This window comes from Mustela nivalis (genome assembly GCF_964662115.1).
Source record: "Mustela nivalis genome assembly, chromosome: 10".
Lineage (NCBI taxonomy): Eukaryota > Metazoa > Chordata > Mammalia > Carnivora > Mustelidae > Mustela > Mustela nivalis.
Genome location: NC_139029.1, coordinates 18,355,304 through 18,371,843, shown reverse-complemented (window position 1 = coordinate 18,371,843; position 16,540 = coordinate 18,355,304). Strand labels below are relative to the sequence as shown.

The 16,540-nt window shown below is 47.7% G+C and overlaps 2 protein-coding genes across 8 annotated transcripts in view; both read right to left on the bottom strand.

Moving 5' to 3' along the window:
• Positions 1-159: 159 nt before the first annotated feature.
• SH3BGRL3 (SH3 domain binding glutamate rich protein like 3) lies at positions 160-2,620 on the bottom strand. Its single transcript, XM_082684946.1, has 3 exons — positions 1,491-2,620; positions 703-870; positions 160-581 (listed from the first exon to the last, which is right to left on the bottom strand). The coding sequence occupies exons 1-3, from the start codon at positions 1,536-1,538 to the stop codon at positions 516-518; spliced, it is 282 nt and encodes a 93-aa protein (XP_082541072.1). The 5' UTR covers positions 1,539-2,620; the 3' UTR covers positions 160-515.
• The window catches only part of CEP85 (centrosomal protein 85), a 36,646-nt gene continuing 20,265 nt past the window's right edge, over positions 160-16,540 (bottom strand). For all 7 annotated transcript variants that reach the window (XM_082684796.1, XM_082684798.1, XM_082684800.1 and 4 more), the window contains 9 exons: positions 15,522-15,707; positions 11,804-11,956; positions 11,420-11,571; positions 10,208-10,322; positions 9,277-9,327; positions 6,474-6,581; positions 5,098-5,323; positions 1,491-4,591; positions 160-581 (listed from right to left, as the gene is read on the bottom strand). In XM_082684796.1, coding sequence (XP_082540922.1) covers positions 4,431-4,591; positions 5,098-5,323; positions 6,474-6,581; positions 9,277-9,327; positions 10,208-10,322; positions 11,420-11,571; positions 11,804-11,956; positions 15,522-15,707 — 1,152 coding nt within the window. In that variant the 3' untranslated portion in view covers positions 160-581; positions 1,491-4,430. The remainder of the gene's footprint in view (positions 582-1,490; positions 4,592-5,097; positions 5,324-6,473; positions 6,582-9,276; positions 9,328-10,207; positions 10,323-11,419; positions 11,572-11,803; positions 11,957-15,521; positions 15,708-16,540) is intronic.

The following is a 16,540-nucleotide window of genomic DNA, read 5'->3' as shown; positions in this document are numbered from 1 at the left end:
TATGCATGTGCCAGACATACACCCACAGACATGCACAATCACACACACGGGTGCCACACGGGAGACCACTCAGGTGAGCTGCCCTCAGGAGCTCAGCACCGTCCCGTCTACCAGCCTCGCTCAGAGCAAGAGCCCAGGTCATATCAAACAGACATGCTGTCAGTGGAATGGGACATTTAATTGTCTCTAGGGTGCTCCCAGGACAGGGAATGCGGGGCCTTTGGCAGAGCCCTGGCTAATGGAACCAGCAAAGGCACCCATCAGCTAGGGCCAGGCAGGGTGGCAGCCTCAGGGCCTGGCTGAGGACAGCCAGCACTTGGGCTGTTGCTTAAGACAATTTCTGAAACTAGTGGGTAAGGAATGTTGCCTTTGAACAGGGAGGGGAGGATAAGGGGCTTGGGTTGGGGGGAAAGATTCCAAGGTCAGAAGGTTTTAGGATAACAGGGAGTTGGTCATAAGGTCCTTCATGGCCGGGCGGTGGCTGGGGGGCATGTGGTGACGGGAGTCCAGCGGGCTCAGGCCAGCTTCAGGAACTCCTGCAGTGTGTTTTGTTCCACAGCCTCCACGAAGAGCTCATAGTCCTAGGGGAGGGGAGGGGAGAGGCAGTCACCTGAGTGCTGGCATTTTGTCTCAGGTCTGACTCTGACTTCTGACTCAGAAGTCCTCCTACACTTCCCCACTCCCAGCCCCCGGGGCCCATACCCCACAGTACTGGTCCCCGTTGACAATCTGGGGTGGGGTGGCCTTGGGGTTGCCCGCCAGGGCTCGCATCTCATCCCGCAGGGCGTTGTCCTGGGAGATGTCCACTAGCTGGTACTGGATGCGCTTCCCATCCAGGATGCGGGTCACCTCGCTCTGCTGGGACTTGATCTGGGGGTAGAGGGCGGGCAGGGGTTAGTGAGCAGACTGGAGGGCTGACGAGGGAACCCCGGGCAGAAAGAAAGCGGCTGTGGCCAGTAGTTTTTGTCCCCCTCCACAGCGTTCTGGCCACTAGGGAGTTAGGACGATGAGTCAGGCTTGCAGTGGTGCAGAAGAGGGACCACCATGCGGAGGAGAGTCAGAAGAAGGAAAGTGGGATAAAGTTCGGGGGGGGGGGGTGCGGGGGAGAGAGGAGCTCAGCGAGGGGAAGGCAAGGCACGCTTGGGTGGAGGCTGGTAAGGGGCCACCCCCACCCAGGTACGCACAAATTGGAGGTGACGAAGGGCACCATCAGGACGTGATGGGGTGGTAGTGGGGTTGCAGGGAGTGCGTGTGGGAGCAACGGGATGGGCGTGGGCAGCTCGCGCTGGGGCTGCTAAGGCTCCAGGATGCCCAAAAGAGGGGTTCGAGTCTGGAGCCCACCTCGGGACCGGACCCCAGAGGCCGAGCCCCGCACCTCGTCACCCCCCCCCCCCCCCCCGTCCTGCCCCCGCCCTGGGGGTGGGTCTCGGGAGCCGGGCCGTAGCGCCCAGACTGCGCCGGCCGCCAGCGCGGCCCAGGCGTGCACTCACTTCGCGGGAGCCGGTGACCGACGTGCTGTAGACGCGAAGGCCGCTCATGCTGCGGGTGGACGGGCAAGCCGACAGGCGGACGGACGGCTGTAGCGGGAGCTGCACGGCCTAAAGACGACGCCGCGGCGCTCGGGAGCGGTTTCCTTCCTGCTCAGCCCGCGAGTCACCGCTCTCGGGACCAATGGGCGGCACGGGTAGGCGTGCGGCCGGGGCGGAGCCTGCGCGACCCCGCCCTGCGCGCCGCTGTCCCCCTCCCCTCCCCCTTCAGTGGCCGGGCTTGCCAAGGACCCCAGGGCTCAGCGAGGCCCCCCCTACGGCTTTCCCCAGATCTGGGGCTCAGTGTGAGGCTGGGGAGTAGCCTGGGTGGCCGGAAAGGCCAGGGAAGGGAGGGTGAGGGTGTGCAAAGGCGCCTCCTCAGCCTCCCCCGAGTTAGCTGCACCCGGCCATCCACCCCTTGGTGCCACGATAGCGCAGCCCAGCTCAGAGCTTTGAAGGCTTGGGCCGTTTTGGAACGTACAGTGCCTTGGCTAGGGGACCTCACTCTAAGGAACCCCCTCCCACAGTCCCCAGGGTGACACACCTGGGTAACCCTGTGGCACACCAAAACAGGGACAGCACCTCCCCTCCCCCCCAGGAGATTTCCCCCAAAGTTCCTCTCTACTCAGGCAGGTTTAGACAAGGAAGGGTGGTGGCCAGAGACAGGGCCACACCCTCAAGGCACCAGATGGAGGCCAAGGTAAGAGGCTGCTAGCTCTAGAAAGGGTGGAGGCAGAGGCTGGCCAGCACTCCTGAGAGCCTGGCCCACCCTCGTGAAATACCCACAGATGATCTTAGGGTGGCCCTAGCTCAACCTCAACTCCAGATGGCATTCTAAAGCTGCTCCTGCTCCCAGAAAAAATGAGAAGGGGTTCAGACAGAGCAGACTCTAGCAACCAGTCCAAATCTGGAGGCTTGGCTGGCTGGCTGGGGTGGGACAGGATTCCCCTCACAAGTCCTCCCCAGGTCCAGGGCTTGAATGGCAGCCCAGGAAGATAACCCCAGAGCCCTAAAGCAAACAGTGCCCTGCCTGGCTCCAGAGAAGCCGCCACCTCACAGCAACCTAGAGGCAGCTGACTTCCTCTCAGATGATTACGAAAACTCTTTCCAATGACAGACTTGCTCAATGACTCGGGCAACTTCACCCAATAGAAAGTCGTGTGGGAAGAGCTCTTATTTGTCCCCACAGAGAACAGAGGAGCGGAAGTGGTAGAAACAGCCGTGAGACTGGACCTGCCAAAGGTTCCTCCTTGCTGCCATCTGGGGAACTTGGCTGAACACCCAGCCCTTGGCCCCAACAAGCCAAAATGAAGGGTGGAGTAAGGGATGGTGGTGATGGTGATGGAAAACTGAAGAGTTTGTTAAATATTTTATTTTGTAATCAAAATAGGCAATACAAACGAGTTGACATAACAAGGATTCATATAAATAACTGCTTATAAACTTTGAGGAAAAATACCCGTGAGCATGGTGGCTGGGCTCCCAAAACAGGGTGGAGACCAACCAGGCAGCTCTGCTTTTAGGAGGCAGGAAGGAGCCCAGAGGCTGAGGAGGACGGCTGGGTGGGGCTGTTCTGAATGGAAGGGATACATCACTCCATCAATAAGACACAGATCTGTAAAAACACTTAAGGAGTCTCATTCAGACCCAAGAGTGAGGTTCAGGATGCTTCTCTAACTGCTCAAGGCTTACCAACAAACTCCTGGTGGCTGGCTCTGGGATTGCTCTGCTCCTGCACACCCTTCCAAGGCCCTGGCTGGCCTGGCTCCAGATCTAGCGCAGGTCTGGGGCCAGCCCAACAACCAAATACGAACAATTGTGTTGAGAGATGCCCCCTAAATGAGGAGGCAAGAGAAACCGGAAAGCAGAGGGTCCAAAGGCCCCAAACAAAACCCAGCAAATAAGCTATACCTTAGAGCCAAACTATACTGGGTACTCTGAACTCTCAAGAAGCCGCAGAGCAAGAAAAGGAAAGGACCCTGCCACAAACAAAAGAGAGGCACAAGTCAGGGCTGGGCGCCAGCCCTTAGACACCAGGAGGAGGAGGCAAGCAGCTTTTGACAGTTGCCCCGTGGTATTCTAGGGGAAAATCCTGCTCAAATCCAGAACCATAAAGAAGAGTTTGCAAGGGGGCTACCTGACTGGCCTGAGAACAAAAGAGAAGGGAGCTATGCTAACCACATGGCCAGGCCCCCAAAGGACAGGGCAGCTGGAGAGTGGCGCATCCTACAAAATGGCATGACAGCACAGATGGAGGAGACCTGGACAGAATCCTTAGGCCAATTCTAGTGGGTACTTTGCTAATAAACAGATCACCCTGAGGTGTCTGTGAGAACAAGAGCCCTGAGGAAGCAGCAGTGGGACCATGCCTAAGAACACCCAAGAAAGCCAGCTCAGATCCCAGGCAGGCTGGCCTACTGGCCTGAGAATTCTCACATGGCTATCATGACTGGTACTTAGACTTTCCAGGCCCTTTTACTGAACTCTGCCATCAGCGGGACCAAGGTATGGAGTGGGAATGAATACGGATCCATCCCAGAGGATGGAAAAGGGAATTGAGCAGCCTGTTTAACTTTGACATCAGCCAGGGGCTGGAACAGTCTGTGAGGACTTATCAGGTAACCTGCAGTTAATTAGTAACTCACCCTCAAAGGGTAAATCCAATGACAGGACAAATGCAATCCAACAATGCAAAGCCAGTGTGGGGCAGGGTAGGCACCGTTCACACCGTTCCTTAATAAGCCCACCGCCCCAGACGCAGGTTCTTAACCCCCTCCACCCCTTCTCTCTGGGAATAGCAGCAGACAGGAGGCAAGAGATTGTCAGGGCAGAACCTGGCAGACTGGTGCTCAACAGACCAGATCTTCCCTGGGGGAACAGAATGTGTGCCACCCCCAGCATTCTTCACTGTGTAACACAGTTTTCTCCCATATCCTGGGCATATCTGTCTGACATGGTGGTCCTTAAGTCCTCGATATCACGGCGCAGCTGTTGAACCTCTTCTAGTTTCCTCTTGATCACATCTGGCTTCTGCAAATCCAGCTGAGTCCCCGGGTGATGTGCAGCTGAGTAGGAGAGCATTTCAAGAGAGTGTTAGTGAGTCAGTTAGGAGGTGCTTTCATGGAGGGGACAGTAAGGATAAGTAGTTCTCTGAGGCCCATGATCTGGGAACATGGCACATTGTTTCAAGCAGGCTCCATGCTGGACTTGAACTCATGACCCTGAATGAGATCAAGACCTGAGTCAAAATCAAGAGTCGGATGCTTAATCCACTGAGCTACCCAGGTATCCCAGGACACAGCATGCTTTTACAAAAGCAAATGGAATAGTGGGCTAAAAACTTGCTGCCTCAGGGCCATTTTTTGTTTGTTCTGCATTCAGGTATCCAATCTGTTTCCAAAACAGATTTACTGTCTATTCTGCTAAACACGTTAGTTAACTCCCAGCGGGCAGTGACCAGGCCTACAAAGCCTAGTTCACACATTACCATAACTGATGGGAAAGTTGGGTGGGGGTTACAAGAGAATGAAAACCACTCTTCCCTGCATCCCAGACCAGCCTGAAGACTCACAGTGAATGCCCAGGAGCAGGGAGAGATTGGGGTCATGGCCCTGGGCCCTCTGGGTCACAATGCTACAGACAGCCTGCAGATCTTGAAGGCAACTGGCCAACTCGTGGTGCAGCTCAAATGCCAGCTGGGATGTGTCTGGTGAAGACGGGGACCCTGGTTGGGCCTGGCGCAGGTGTTCCTGGAGTGTCAGATTCTTCTCAATCAGGTCCTGGTTCTGCACTGAAAGCTGAGCAGATAGATGGGCAAACATGTTAAACCACGCCCAGGGCAGGGCAGAATATCTGTACCTGTGTGTGGCTATGTATGAGTCACAGGTGATACCCCCTCCTAAACCCTTACCAACAGGCTTAGCACTCCCCCAATCCCAAAATTGGGCCTAAATTCTCCCGCAGGTAGGTCGGGCCTGTAGGGTTCCAGCACTGGAGAGGAAACCACTCCTCAGCAGACTCTGAGTCACCAGCCTCCAGGTTTCTGTTCAGGAACCAGAGAAGATACTCCCGCCCCTCGGAACTCTATCTGAAGCCAGTCCCTCAGCCAACTCTGTTAACCAGGCTATTAGAGAAGGCTTAACGTGAACTGTGAAATCTGAGGAGACACTGGTTTCAATCTCTCCCTGCCACCCTGACAAAAGTGGCCACCGGCCAGCCCGATCAGAGTGTGTGAGAGGAATAAAGGGGGCAAGAAAGACAACAATACAGCTAGCAGCCAGCCACTGGGTGGGGGTTGGAGAAACCAGAAAGCTGGAGAACACAGTGCTAGAAGTGTCCTGCCTGCCTTTTCACACCTTCACCTCAGTAGAGTCCGGCTTCTCTATAAAGACCAGCTACTCATGTATGTCCAGGTCTCCTTCCCTCCCTCTCCCTTAACACCTTGACCCATTCTCCCCTCCCTACCTCTATTCTGATTTAAAGACACTGAATACAATTCCTTCTCCAGTCCCAGCCCTTCACCCTCACTGAGCCATGTGACAATCCCAGCTGGGAGATTCCTTTGTAGGTCAGTGAACTTGGTCACCCCTTGCTGACAGCTCTGTTTATTCCATGAGGACACCAAGCTCTCAGTCTTCTTGAACCCTTCCCCGCCAACCCCACAAACCTGGGGCTACAGAAAGACAAAGGGAGAGAGACAGACTTCTCACATCTAAAAAGCATTCCTGGGTAATTATGGCCATTCTAAGATGGGATTAATATTAATATTATTATTAATATTCCCTTAATATAAAGGATAGTGCAATGTCCCTTCCCATTCTTCTGCCAAAAACCTCAGGAGGGACTGTCAGACATGAGGGCTCTTGTGGAAGTAGGGATGGGGGGCTGGTTCACAGAGCAATCAGGATCGTGGAGGCCGTACCCAGCAGCGAAGCTGATGCCGCTCACCTCCTTCACCGCTGTGCGTAGCTGCTGCAGAGCTGTCTCCCTCCGCTGGGCCTCCTCTTTCAGGGCCTGGCTTGTTCCTTCTTCCTGAGCCACTTCTTGCTCTAGGGTCTGAATGGTAGGATTACATAGGAGTAGCAGCAAATCTGGTTCAGACGGTATCACCTCTGGCCTGGACTACACAGTAAAGCCCCACCCCACCATAAACACACACACATACACACACACACTGCTGGGAGACGACCTTAGAATGGCCCTGATTTGCTACTTCCCTTTGAAACCCTCCTGTAGTTGCTGACCATGAACTCACTAGAGGCCTGCTTCTCAGCAAGGCATTCCAGGCCAGTTTGGCCCTTAACCTTCTTTTTTAGCCGTATCTCTTTCTACCTTCCCCACAGCCTCCACTCCAGTCACATCAAATGACTGGAAGCCTTCATTCCCAAAGGCTCCAGCTCCAATGCTGTTGTGTACTCTCCTTCCCCTTTGCGCAGGCTACTCTTCCCTGCCTGTCACCCAGGAAATCTTCAAGGCCCAGATCTGCAAATCAGATCCTCCTCCCTGCTACTCATACCTCTGTCATGGTTCTTTTGTACATTCGCTGGCTGTGCATGTGATTCCAACCCACCCCCATAACTTTCTTTTTTTTTTTTTTAAAGATTTTATTTATTTATTGGACAGAGAGATCACAAGTAGGCAGAGAGGTAGGCAGAGAGAGAGGAGGGAAGCAGGCTCCCCGCTGAGCAGAGAGCCCGATGTGGGGCTTGATCCCAGCACCCTGGGATCATGACCTGAGCAGAAGGCAGAGGCTTTAACCTACTGAGCCACCCAGGCGCCCCACCCCCATAACTTTCTTGAGGGCAGGAAATATCCATTCAGTTCAGCTCAGTATTTACTGAGCAGTTATTGTGACACTCACTGAGGATACTAGGATACAAACAATACCTGTCTTTGAGGAGCTCATAGCCAAAGCCCTTGAGAATACTGTATACTACATGCTTCTGACAGAGATAAAGGGAAGGAGAGCGCTCCCACAGGCACCTAATCTAGTTGGGAGGGAGGGAGGGAGGAAGAGAGTGTGTTTGTGTAGGGATGTTCAGGGTCAGGGAGAGGGAGGTATTTATGTTTGCTATTTTTTTGCCTTTCATTCTATTCATTCCAATACCCTCCCCCAATTTTGAAACTTATTTGAATCAAGTATTTAAAAGTTTTCTGAATTTTCAATTTTGTATTAATAAAAAAATATAACTGCCAAAGAACATCTCATCACCATGAAATACCCTAGGCAGCCATTTTGAATCTATCCAATTCCAGCAAATTCACCTGATAAACCCTAATTTGCCTGAGGAATTTCACCATGGGTAAATGTACCACTTAAGTGTTGGGCTTTTTCAACCTTTGTGGAACCTGTGGGTTCCAGGAAATGTATCTGAGATCCATTAGAAACTCTACCAAGAATCTGGGATTTTATATGGGTATAAACACTCACTAGGCTTGACTATCCTTACAGGACTTGAAATAGGGGAACTAGACAGACACAGCCTGACCCACATGATGGCAAAGGCAGAACTGCAGCTTTGAGCTGTTCTCAGAGTGAGTGTATTTCAGTTGTTTTGATGTGAAAACCTTTTTTGGAATCCAAAGACAAACTGAGTGAACCTGCTTTACCTAGGATATTTTGCTTGCTTTTTTTTGTTTGTTTTTTTGTTTTGTTTTGTTTTGTTTTAAGATTTTTTAATTTATACCTACCTAGGATTTCTTGAGAGAATCCAATTAAGAACACCCCCCTACCCAACACACACACACTCTGGTCAAGAATAGAAACCAAGAGTCATCTTTAATTTTTCCTTATTCTTTAACTCCCTACATCTTGTCAATCACTGATTCCTCTCAATTTTACCTTCTAAAATTCACTTAAATCTGTTCCCTCACATCTCCTCGTTATGCTGCCTTGTGCCAGGTTCCTTCATCTCTCACCAGGATTTGCAATATTCCTCCAGCTTCCAGCCCTGTCCCTCTCCAAATGCCACTCTTCTTTCCACACTCAAGCCTGAGTTGCAAACCTAATTACATCACATCCAAATTAAATTCTATACTAGATTCCCATGGGACGCCTGGGTGGCCTCAGTCAGTTAAGCATCTGGCTCTTGATTTCAGCTTAAGTCATGATCTCAGAATCCTGGGACTGAGCCCTGCATCAGGCTCCACATTTAGTGGGAAGTCTCCTTGGGATTCTCTCCCCCTCTCTCCCTCTGCCCCTCCTCTTGCTTATGAAATAAGTAAATAAATCTCTGAAATAAATAAATACATCTTTATAGTAGATTCCCATCACCTATCAAAAGAATAAAAGCAAACTTAGTTGGAAAGATGAAGCCCTCCCATAGCCCAGTTGCTATTCACACCACCTTACTTCGACAATATCAAACTGCTTGTCGCTCTGTGTGCAAACTCTGTTTCATGCCTCCATGTTCCCATCAGTACTATTCCTTCTATCTGGAATTCCAAAACCAACCTATCCAGCTCTTCTTCTTTGCCTGGCTAACTCTTCCTCCTCCCAGGCTCGTCATTTCCAGAAATCCTTCTTTAACCTTCCCTGCTCTGATGGACTCTTCCATGTTCCCCCAAAGTAACATGACACTGAGCTCACAAGACTGCTAAAACCCCTTCCCAACAATGACTGTAGCTGAAAAGCATTGATCGGGTCTCATTCTTGCTATACTCCCAACACTGAGCAAATTGTATGACACAGAATAAAGAGTTGGCTAAATTCTAGAGTCCTGTGTACCACATCACAAGGACACCAGCTCACCTGTACTTGTAAACGCAGCTGATCCATTTTCTGCTGTTGCTTCTCCACAATCTGAAAGGCAAAGTTATCAAGGAAGGCTATAAGCACGGGCTGATGGTGAGGTCGGACTGCAAGAAGCTACACAAGGATCTGTAGTCTGGCTATTAGCCCACTGGCTATAGGCAATCAACAGTGAAACCAGGGTGAAGACAATTTAGTTCTACTTACAGAAGTATAATCCAGACTCCCTGTCCTAGCTAACTAGCTTCACATTTCTGTGTTCTACTCACAAAGAGTTTTAAACAGGAATGTAGTGTGGACCTATAACCACTACTGCAGGGGAGGGGGATCCCACCCTGATGAGTGGAATGAATTCCATATATAACCAGAGAATATTCTGGTTCTTCAGTAAAGGACATGACTAAAAATTCAGTTTAATGAAATCTATCCTATCCAGGGCTGTGATGGATGCTATTATTTATAGCTTTGGTCACAATGACTAAGGAGAGAACCTGAACAGGCCCAGTTTCCTGTCCTCTGAGACCTCAGGTATTCTCTGAACAATTTCTGGATCTTATTTTTTGCTAACCTGACATCAATCTCATCAACAGGTTTGGAGACTTTCTTCTCTGCTGAATTAGGGCCACCTCACTGGTTAGAACTCTGCCCAATGAAACAGGTCTGTATGGGGCCTAAACATGAATGAAATGCACCAAGCTTCAATGCACCATTTTGGAGCATCTGGTTTGGATGTTCAGAAGCATATCCTCCCCTAACTCTGCTTGCCTGTTATAAGGATAAATCCCTAAATGAAAGATTATGCAGGGGTGACTTCTCAGAAAAGGGAGGAAAGCTCTGGCCCAGGGCCAGAAATTCATGGTTCCTTTCCAGGACACAATCTTTTCTTTCCTCTCAGCCTGCCCTCTATTGCTCCCAGGACATGCTCGATCACCTTTCGAAGGGAATCACATTCTTTCTGCCAGGACTCCACTTCCAACTTTGGACCTTCTCCCTGTTGGGCTGGACCTTCTCCACTGGCCTCCTCCACACTCTGCTTATCTTGCAGGCTGAAAAACAGTGACCTCTTTAAGAATTTTAGTTGGACGGATGTGGTTTTGACTCCGGATTCCATTATTTACTGTATATTTTGGGCAAGACACTTAGGTGCTTCCAACTTGTAGCTGGGCATAATGTTAGGTCTGTTATAACATAGGGTGTGTCACACACAAGCTGCCTAATGCGTTAGTTCCCTTCCCTAGAGGCCAGCATCTATCTAATGTGCTACCAATTCTCTACGTGCCCAAAGCTCTTTTATATTTGTTTTGATATTTAAAAATAAACATTCATCACATGTATTTAGATTATAAAAGTCATACATGTATACTGCAGAAATTTTGGAAAATCCAAAAATAACCTTTTTTCTTGGCACACAAAGTCTAGGGCAGACTCGACTTTGACCCCAACCTCTCTTTTGACTCCAACCAATGGTCTCCTCCAACAGATCCCCACAATCACTTTCATCATGGTTCATCTGCTGAGATAAACAGGGCCACTGTGATAGAATATGGGATGAGAAATCCAATCCACCCCATTAGAAAATGGATTTGGTTCAAGAGGCTATTGAAACACAGCCATCACATTTACAGAAATGGCAACTAATATGTAAGAAGCTCTCAAGACACCCTGAGAGAGTACATTATGGCATCTTGTTTTGTTCTTAGAACCTGTTGTGACCATCAAGAACAATCCCTAGGGCTGAAGAGAAACAGATGTTCCTGGTAGCCTTTATCTTATAACCTTCAAAATGTAGATAACCCCCTCCTTTCCCAGTTCTTAACACCAGGATCTGCTTTGCAAATATACGGATAGCTTATTTCCCAGTTTATAAAGTGGTTCCCCTCATTCAACACATACATACTCAGAAATTATTACCCAGTATTATGCCGGAGCACTAAGTTGGACCTTCCAAAGGATATAGTAACAAGCCCCCACTGTACCACTACATCCTCCCCTCTCTATCCCAAAGACCTATTCCTTACCCATAAGCAGCTTTCCTATTACTCACATTCCAAAGAAAAGTAAAGCGATTTGCCCAAAGTCACACAGGTAGTGAGTGGGGTAAACTTAGCTCTGCTCCTTTCCTCAGCCACACTGGCATATTTACCTATGTCTAGTGGAGAATTCTGCTCCTTTCTGTCTTAGGCTTTCCAGTTGAACCTCCTTCTCTCTGCAGGCTGCCTGGGTCTCCTCCAGCAAACTCTCCAGCTCGGTCACTCTCTCCTGCAGCTCTGTACTCTTCAACTCAGAATCCTTAAGCTGAGAGATAAGATTCCATGCTTAGGTCAACAAGCCAAGGAAGACTGTCTGGGTATCCCAAAAACTTTGCAGTTGAGTTGCTAACTTGACACATGTGAGTCTGGACATAACTCCTTTGGGTTTTTCCTTTCAGGAAACCACAGTGTTAACTGTGTACTGGAGAAGCTGAGAGACAGTGCCCCCGCTTGGCTACTCCCTGCTTGCCCCAGATATGCCCAGATATTGCTGCTACCTGCTGGCTCTGCTTCCGATGGTCTTCCAGGGTGGGCAGGTCAGCCAGGTAGCGTTCCAAGGTCTCAATACGCTGCTGCTTCTCCCGGTTCTGTTCTGATTCCTTCTGACATTTCTTTTTCAAATTATTGATATGTTTATCACGACCCTTTACCTAGGGAAAGAAGTGTCAAGAATCTGTCTTTACTGACTCCTCTAGGACTCTGAACATCACATTTTTTCTGAAGTGACCACTGTCTCTGCCCTTAGGACTGTAAATGTTCTACTACAATGAAGGCAGGGAGGTGATCAAATTTTACCATTTAAGATTGGGGCAGAGTTAACTGCAGAGTTAACACACCTGAACTTTCCAATCAAGGGCAGAAAAGGAGGGATCCTTGGGCAGTTTTTAAAAACTGGTCACACTTCTATATACAGGCATACCTGGGTGACACTGCAGGTGTGGTTCCAGACCACTGTGACAAAGTGAACATCACGATAAAGCAGGTCAAATGAATTTTTTGGCTTCCCAGTTCATGTAAAAGTTATGTTTACACTATTCTCTAGTCTATGAAGTGTGCGGTAGCATTATATCTAAAACAACAATGTACATGTCTTTAAAAATATTTAATTGCTGGGATGCCTGGGTGGCACAGCTGGTTAACCATCCAACTCTTGGTTTCAGCTCAGGTTATGATCTTCCCTTCCTCAGGGAGGGCTCCCTGCCTCTCGGACTACACGGTTGGCTTCTGCCTAGTGCTGTGTACTTCTCCAGCCCACACTTCTAAACTCTTAGAATTTCCCAAATAACAGGAATGTCTTGGTTATTTATAGTGGTCTGGTCTGTCCTGGTGTCCCCAAACACCACACGATATAAAAGTTAAGCAATCATCTGGAAGGGTTAATGAGACTCTAAACTTCTAGAAGAAGGAACTGTGTCTATTTTGCTCATTATCATAGTCCCAATATGATGTGCCAAGCACGATGCTTGGCACAGAGTGGGCACAAGTCTCCAGATTTGCTGAATGGAGACTTTTCTTCAGTATTATGTTTTTTATTTTGGGTTATGAAAAAAGGATGCTGAAGGAAGCAAGAGAAAGCAGAGAAAATGCAGATCTCCTGATATCAAAAGTAATCAAAGACCTGATTTAATCCAAAGATAAGAAAGTACTAAGAGTAGATACCTGAAAATCAGCCAAAGGCTTTACTCCAGGTATAACCTGTACCCTTTCGAGCTCTAAACCAGTGATTCCCACATTTTAATATGCTTCAGACTCAACTGGGAAGCTTATTGAAAATGCTGATATCCTTGAGAAATCTCCCTCTTCTGATTTCTCCAGAGAATAAATATCCAGTTTCCTGTTGGGGAAATCTTTAATTTAAAAAAAATGGTGGACTGGGCACCTGGCACTTGGTGGGTTAAGCCTCTGCCTTCAGCTCGGGTCATGATCTCAGGGTCCTGGGATCAAGCCCCACATTGGGCTCTCTGTTTGGCGGGGAGCCTGCTTCCCTCTCCGCTCTCTGCTTGCCTCTCGGCCTACTTGTGATCTCTGTCGTTCAAATAAATAAAATCTTTAAAAAAAGTGGTGGATTACTCCCACTGGATGGATTTACATCTCTAAAAAGGAAATAAAATACTAATTTTAAAAAGTTAATAGGAGACACAAGTGTATGAGAGATTTCAATGTGTTTATAGAAAATCAAAGACAGCAGATAAATTACTTAAGAGAAGGGTTATAACCTGCAGTGGGAGTTACAGTCAACTTGGTAAACAATGTGCCCTTCAAACCCCACAAGTACCTCTGTATTTGAAGTACCAGGTATGTCTGTGGCAGGTATCAGCCATAGATCTGAAAACAGGGCACTCACTGGAAATCTACATACAGTTTAGCTGGATACCATTTTTACCATAGATTTTCCCAAAAGGAGACTGGTGGAGATTTATTCTCTGGAGAAATCAGATGAGGGAGATTCCAAACACAGGGATATCAGTCACAGTAGAGAAAGTGCAGCACTGGGTTTAAAGTGTAAGTAAAAATCTATGTACAGAACTGGGGTACTCTAAGCCTAATCTCCTTCTCAGTATTGAGATCCTAAAGGCCAAAAGCATTCTTGTCCTTGGCCTCCCAACTAGGCAAGAGGCTGAAGATTTATTTTTTTCTGGACAGAGTTGTTTAAGACATTCAGATACTATTATTTGTTGGTTCCCAAGTGAGAAGGCAGTCTAAATCTGATTATCCTACAATGCAGTCCAGGAGGAAATTACCATGAACCCAGAGCTCCTATCCAGCTTTCAAATATTTCATTCTTAAACATGAGTGCCCATTCATTCAAGGATCACCAAGCCTCTAATACAAAAGATACTAAAACAAAAGAGCACGTTCTAAAAACAAAACAAAATAAAAAAACAAGAAACAACACTATGAGCAGAGGCAGACATCCCAAAAGATATAATCAATGTCATCAGAGAGAGAAGATACTACACCCATGAAACAAAAATAGCAAAAACCTCAAGAATAATACTCAGAAATACAGAGGTTTATGACAGGAGAAAAAGAGTTAAGGATGGAAATCTTTGTGGAGTGGGGTTGGGTACAGAGCTAAGTTTTATTATATTGGTATTAGATTATTTAACTTAGATACATGTATTTTGACTAAAAGTTTCTTTTTTAACAAGCCTCTAAATCCTTGATATACTAGTGACACCAACAACACCTGGGAGCTTGATAAAAATGCAGGACCTCAGGCACACCCCACCTTAGAGTACTAAATCTGGATCTGTGTTTTATTTTATTTAAGAAAAAAAGATGTTAGGGGTGCCTGGGTGGCTCAGTGGGTTAAAGCCTCTGGCTTCAGCTCAGGTCATGATCCCAGGGTCCTGGGATCAAGCCCCCGCATCAGGCCCACTGCTCGGCAGGGAGCCTGCTTCCTCCTCTCTCTCTGCCTGCCTCTCCACTTACTTGTGATCTCTGCCTCTCAAATAAATAAATAAAATCTTAAAAAAAAAAAAAAAAAAAAGATGTTATTTTAAAGCAATCTTTACACCCAATGTGGGGCTCAAATTCACAACCCTGAGATCAAGAGTCATACGCTCCACCAACTGAGCAGCCAGGTGCCTCTGGATCTGCATTTTAAACAAGATAACCCAGTGATTCTTCAGCACATTAGAGTTTAAGCAGCACTGCTGTTGATTTTCATGCACGTGGTCCAGAGCTAAACATTACTAAACTGGCCCTCCAAGACATCTGCATTACAGCAAGCTATGAAACAGAAGCAAATCAGCTCCTTCTATGACCAATCTTACCCTAAGGCGATTCTAAGAGCCTTGGAAAAATGTTAAAAATTCCCAAAGTGGCTGCACACACGGAATTCTTTTCTACTTTTTAGGTAGAATAAGGGAAAACCAGGCTGGATGATGTAAATTTACCACAGATGTTTAAACATCTTACAATAGTACCGTCTGGTATGACTGCCCAGGCTGGTTTTCTATCCAGGTCAGTTGGAGGCCCATCACAACCCGGGGCAGTGAGGGACTTTGTGGCAGTTTTGTGGAGATAAAGCAAAAAGGAGGAGTGCCATTTCTAACAGACCAGTCCTGCACGAAAAGTTAATGTAGGATCTCACCCAACTGGTTCCTCCTAGTTCCAAGGAGGGGGGCCAGAAACAGCTTAGGATTTGGCAAGAGAAGGCTGACTGCCAACTCCTTTGTGAATTAGAAAGCTACCAACTCCTTAGCTCACCCTTTCTTCCTGTTTCTTCCCTTCCTCTGAGTGCTTCTGCAACGCCACTTTGAGTGATTCTCTGATGAGCTGAATTTCAACTTCTGAAGCAGAGAGTTTCTTTTCAAGCTCGATCTTTTCTTTGTTCAGGGCTTCTGTCTTCTGTGCAAATTGTGCACGTAAGAAAGTGTTCTCTCGCTGCAATTCCTGCATAAAGATTCTCAATACATAATGGTTCCTCACCCTTACAGTACCATGTACTTTACTTATCCTCGATCTATTTTGTGGTCAAATATCATCTTTCTCTAAGAATTTCCTCAAGCAGTGCTTCTCACAGTGTGAGGACTAACATCTTCAACAACACTTGGGGATTTGTCAGAATCCAGAGCCCAACTCCCAGCCCACTGACTCAGAAACTCTGGGGATGGGGGTCAACAATCTGTGTTTCAACAGGCCCTCCAGGTGATTCTGAAGCACACTCACATTTTCTCCTCTACTCATTCTCTATATGATCTTGGGCAAAAGTTCTTTCTCACTTTTGGGCCTCAATTTTTTCACCAGTAAATTAGAGGACTGCACCAGATTTTATATAAGGGTCTTTCTCACTCTAACATTCTGATTCTATAAGATAGAACACTGTCTTGACAGGCCCACTACATGGCAAAGACACTACTATAATCTGTTTAATACTCATCACTCAAAAGCCCATATTGCAGAAGAAGTAAGCAAAGCAAGCTTTTCTAGGAGCCACTGCCCTCAGTGAAAATATGGCTACCTTTACTTGCTCCTAGACATGGAAAAATTAAAAATGAGAATGGCTCTAAATCCCATTACCTCTGCCTCTCCCTCCATTTGGCTACAGCTAGTAGATTAAGACTTATCAGAACATCACCCAGTTCAAGAAGCTTACTATGTACCTTGCTCTGCCTTCGTTTTTTTCCCAAGTATGTCCTGATACCAAGGCATACCTGATTCTACCCTTGAGCCTTTTCTGCCTCCACAAAGGCAGAATGAGGGATGTTTTATAATTAGGATGCCTA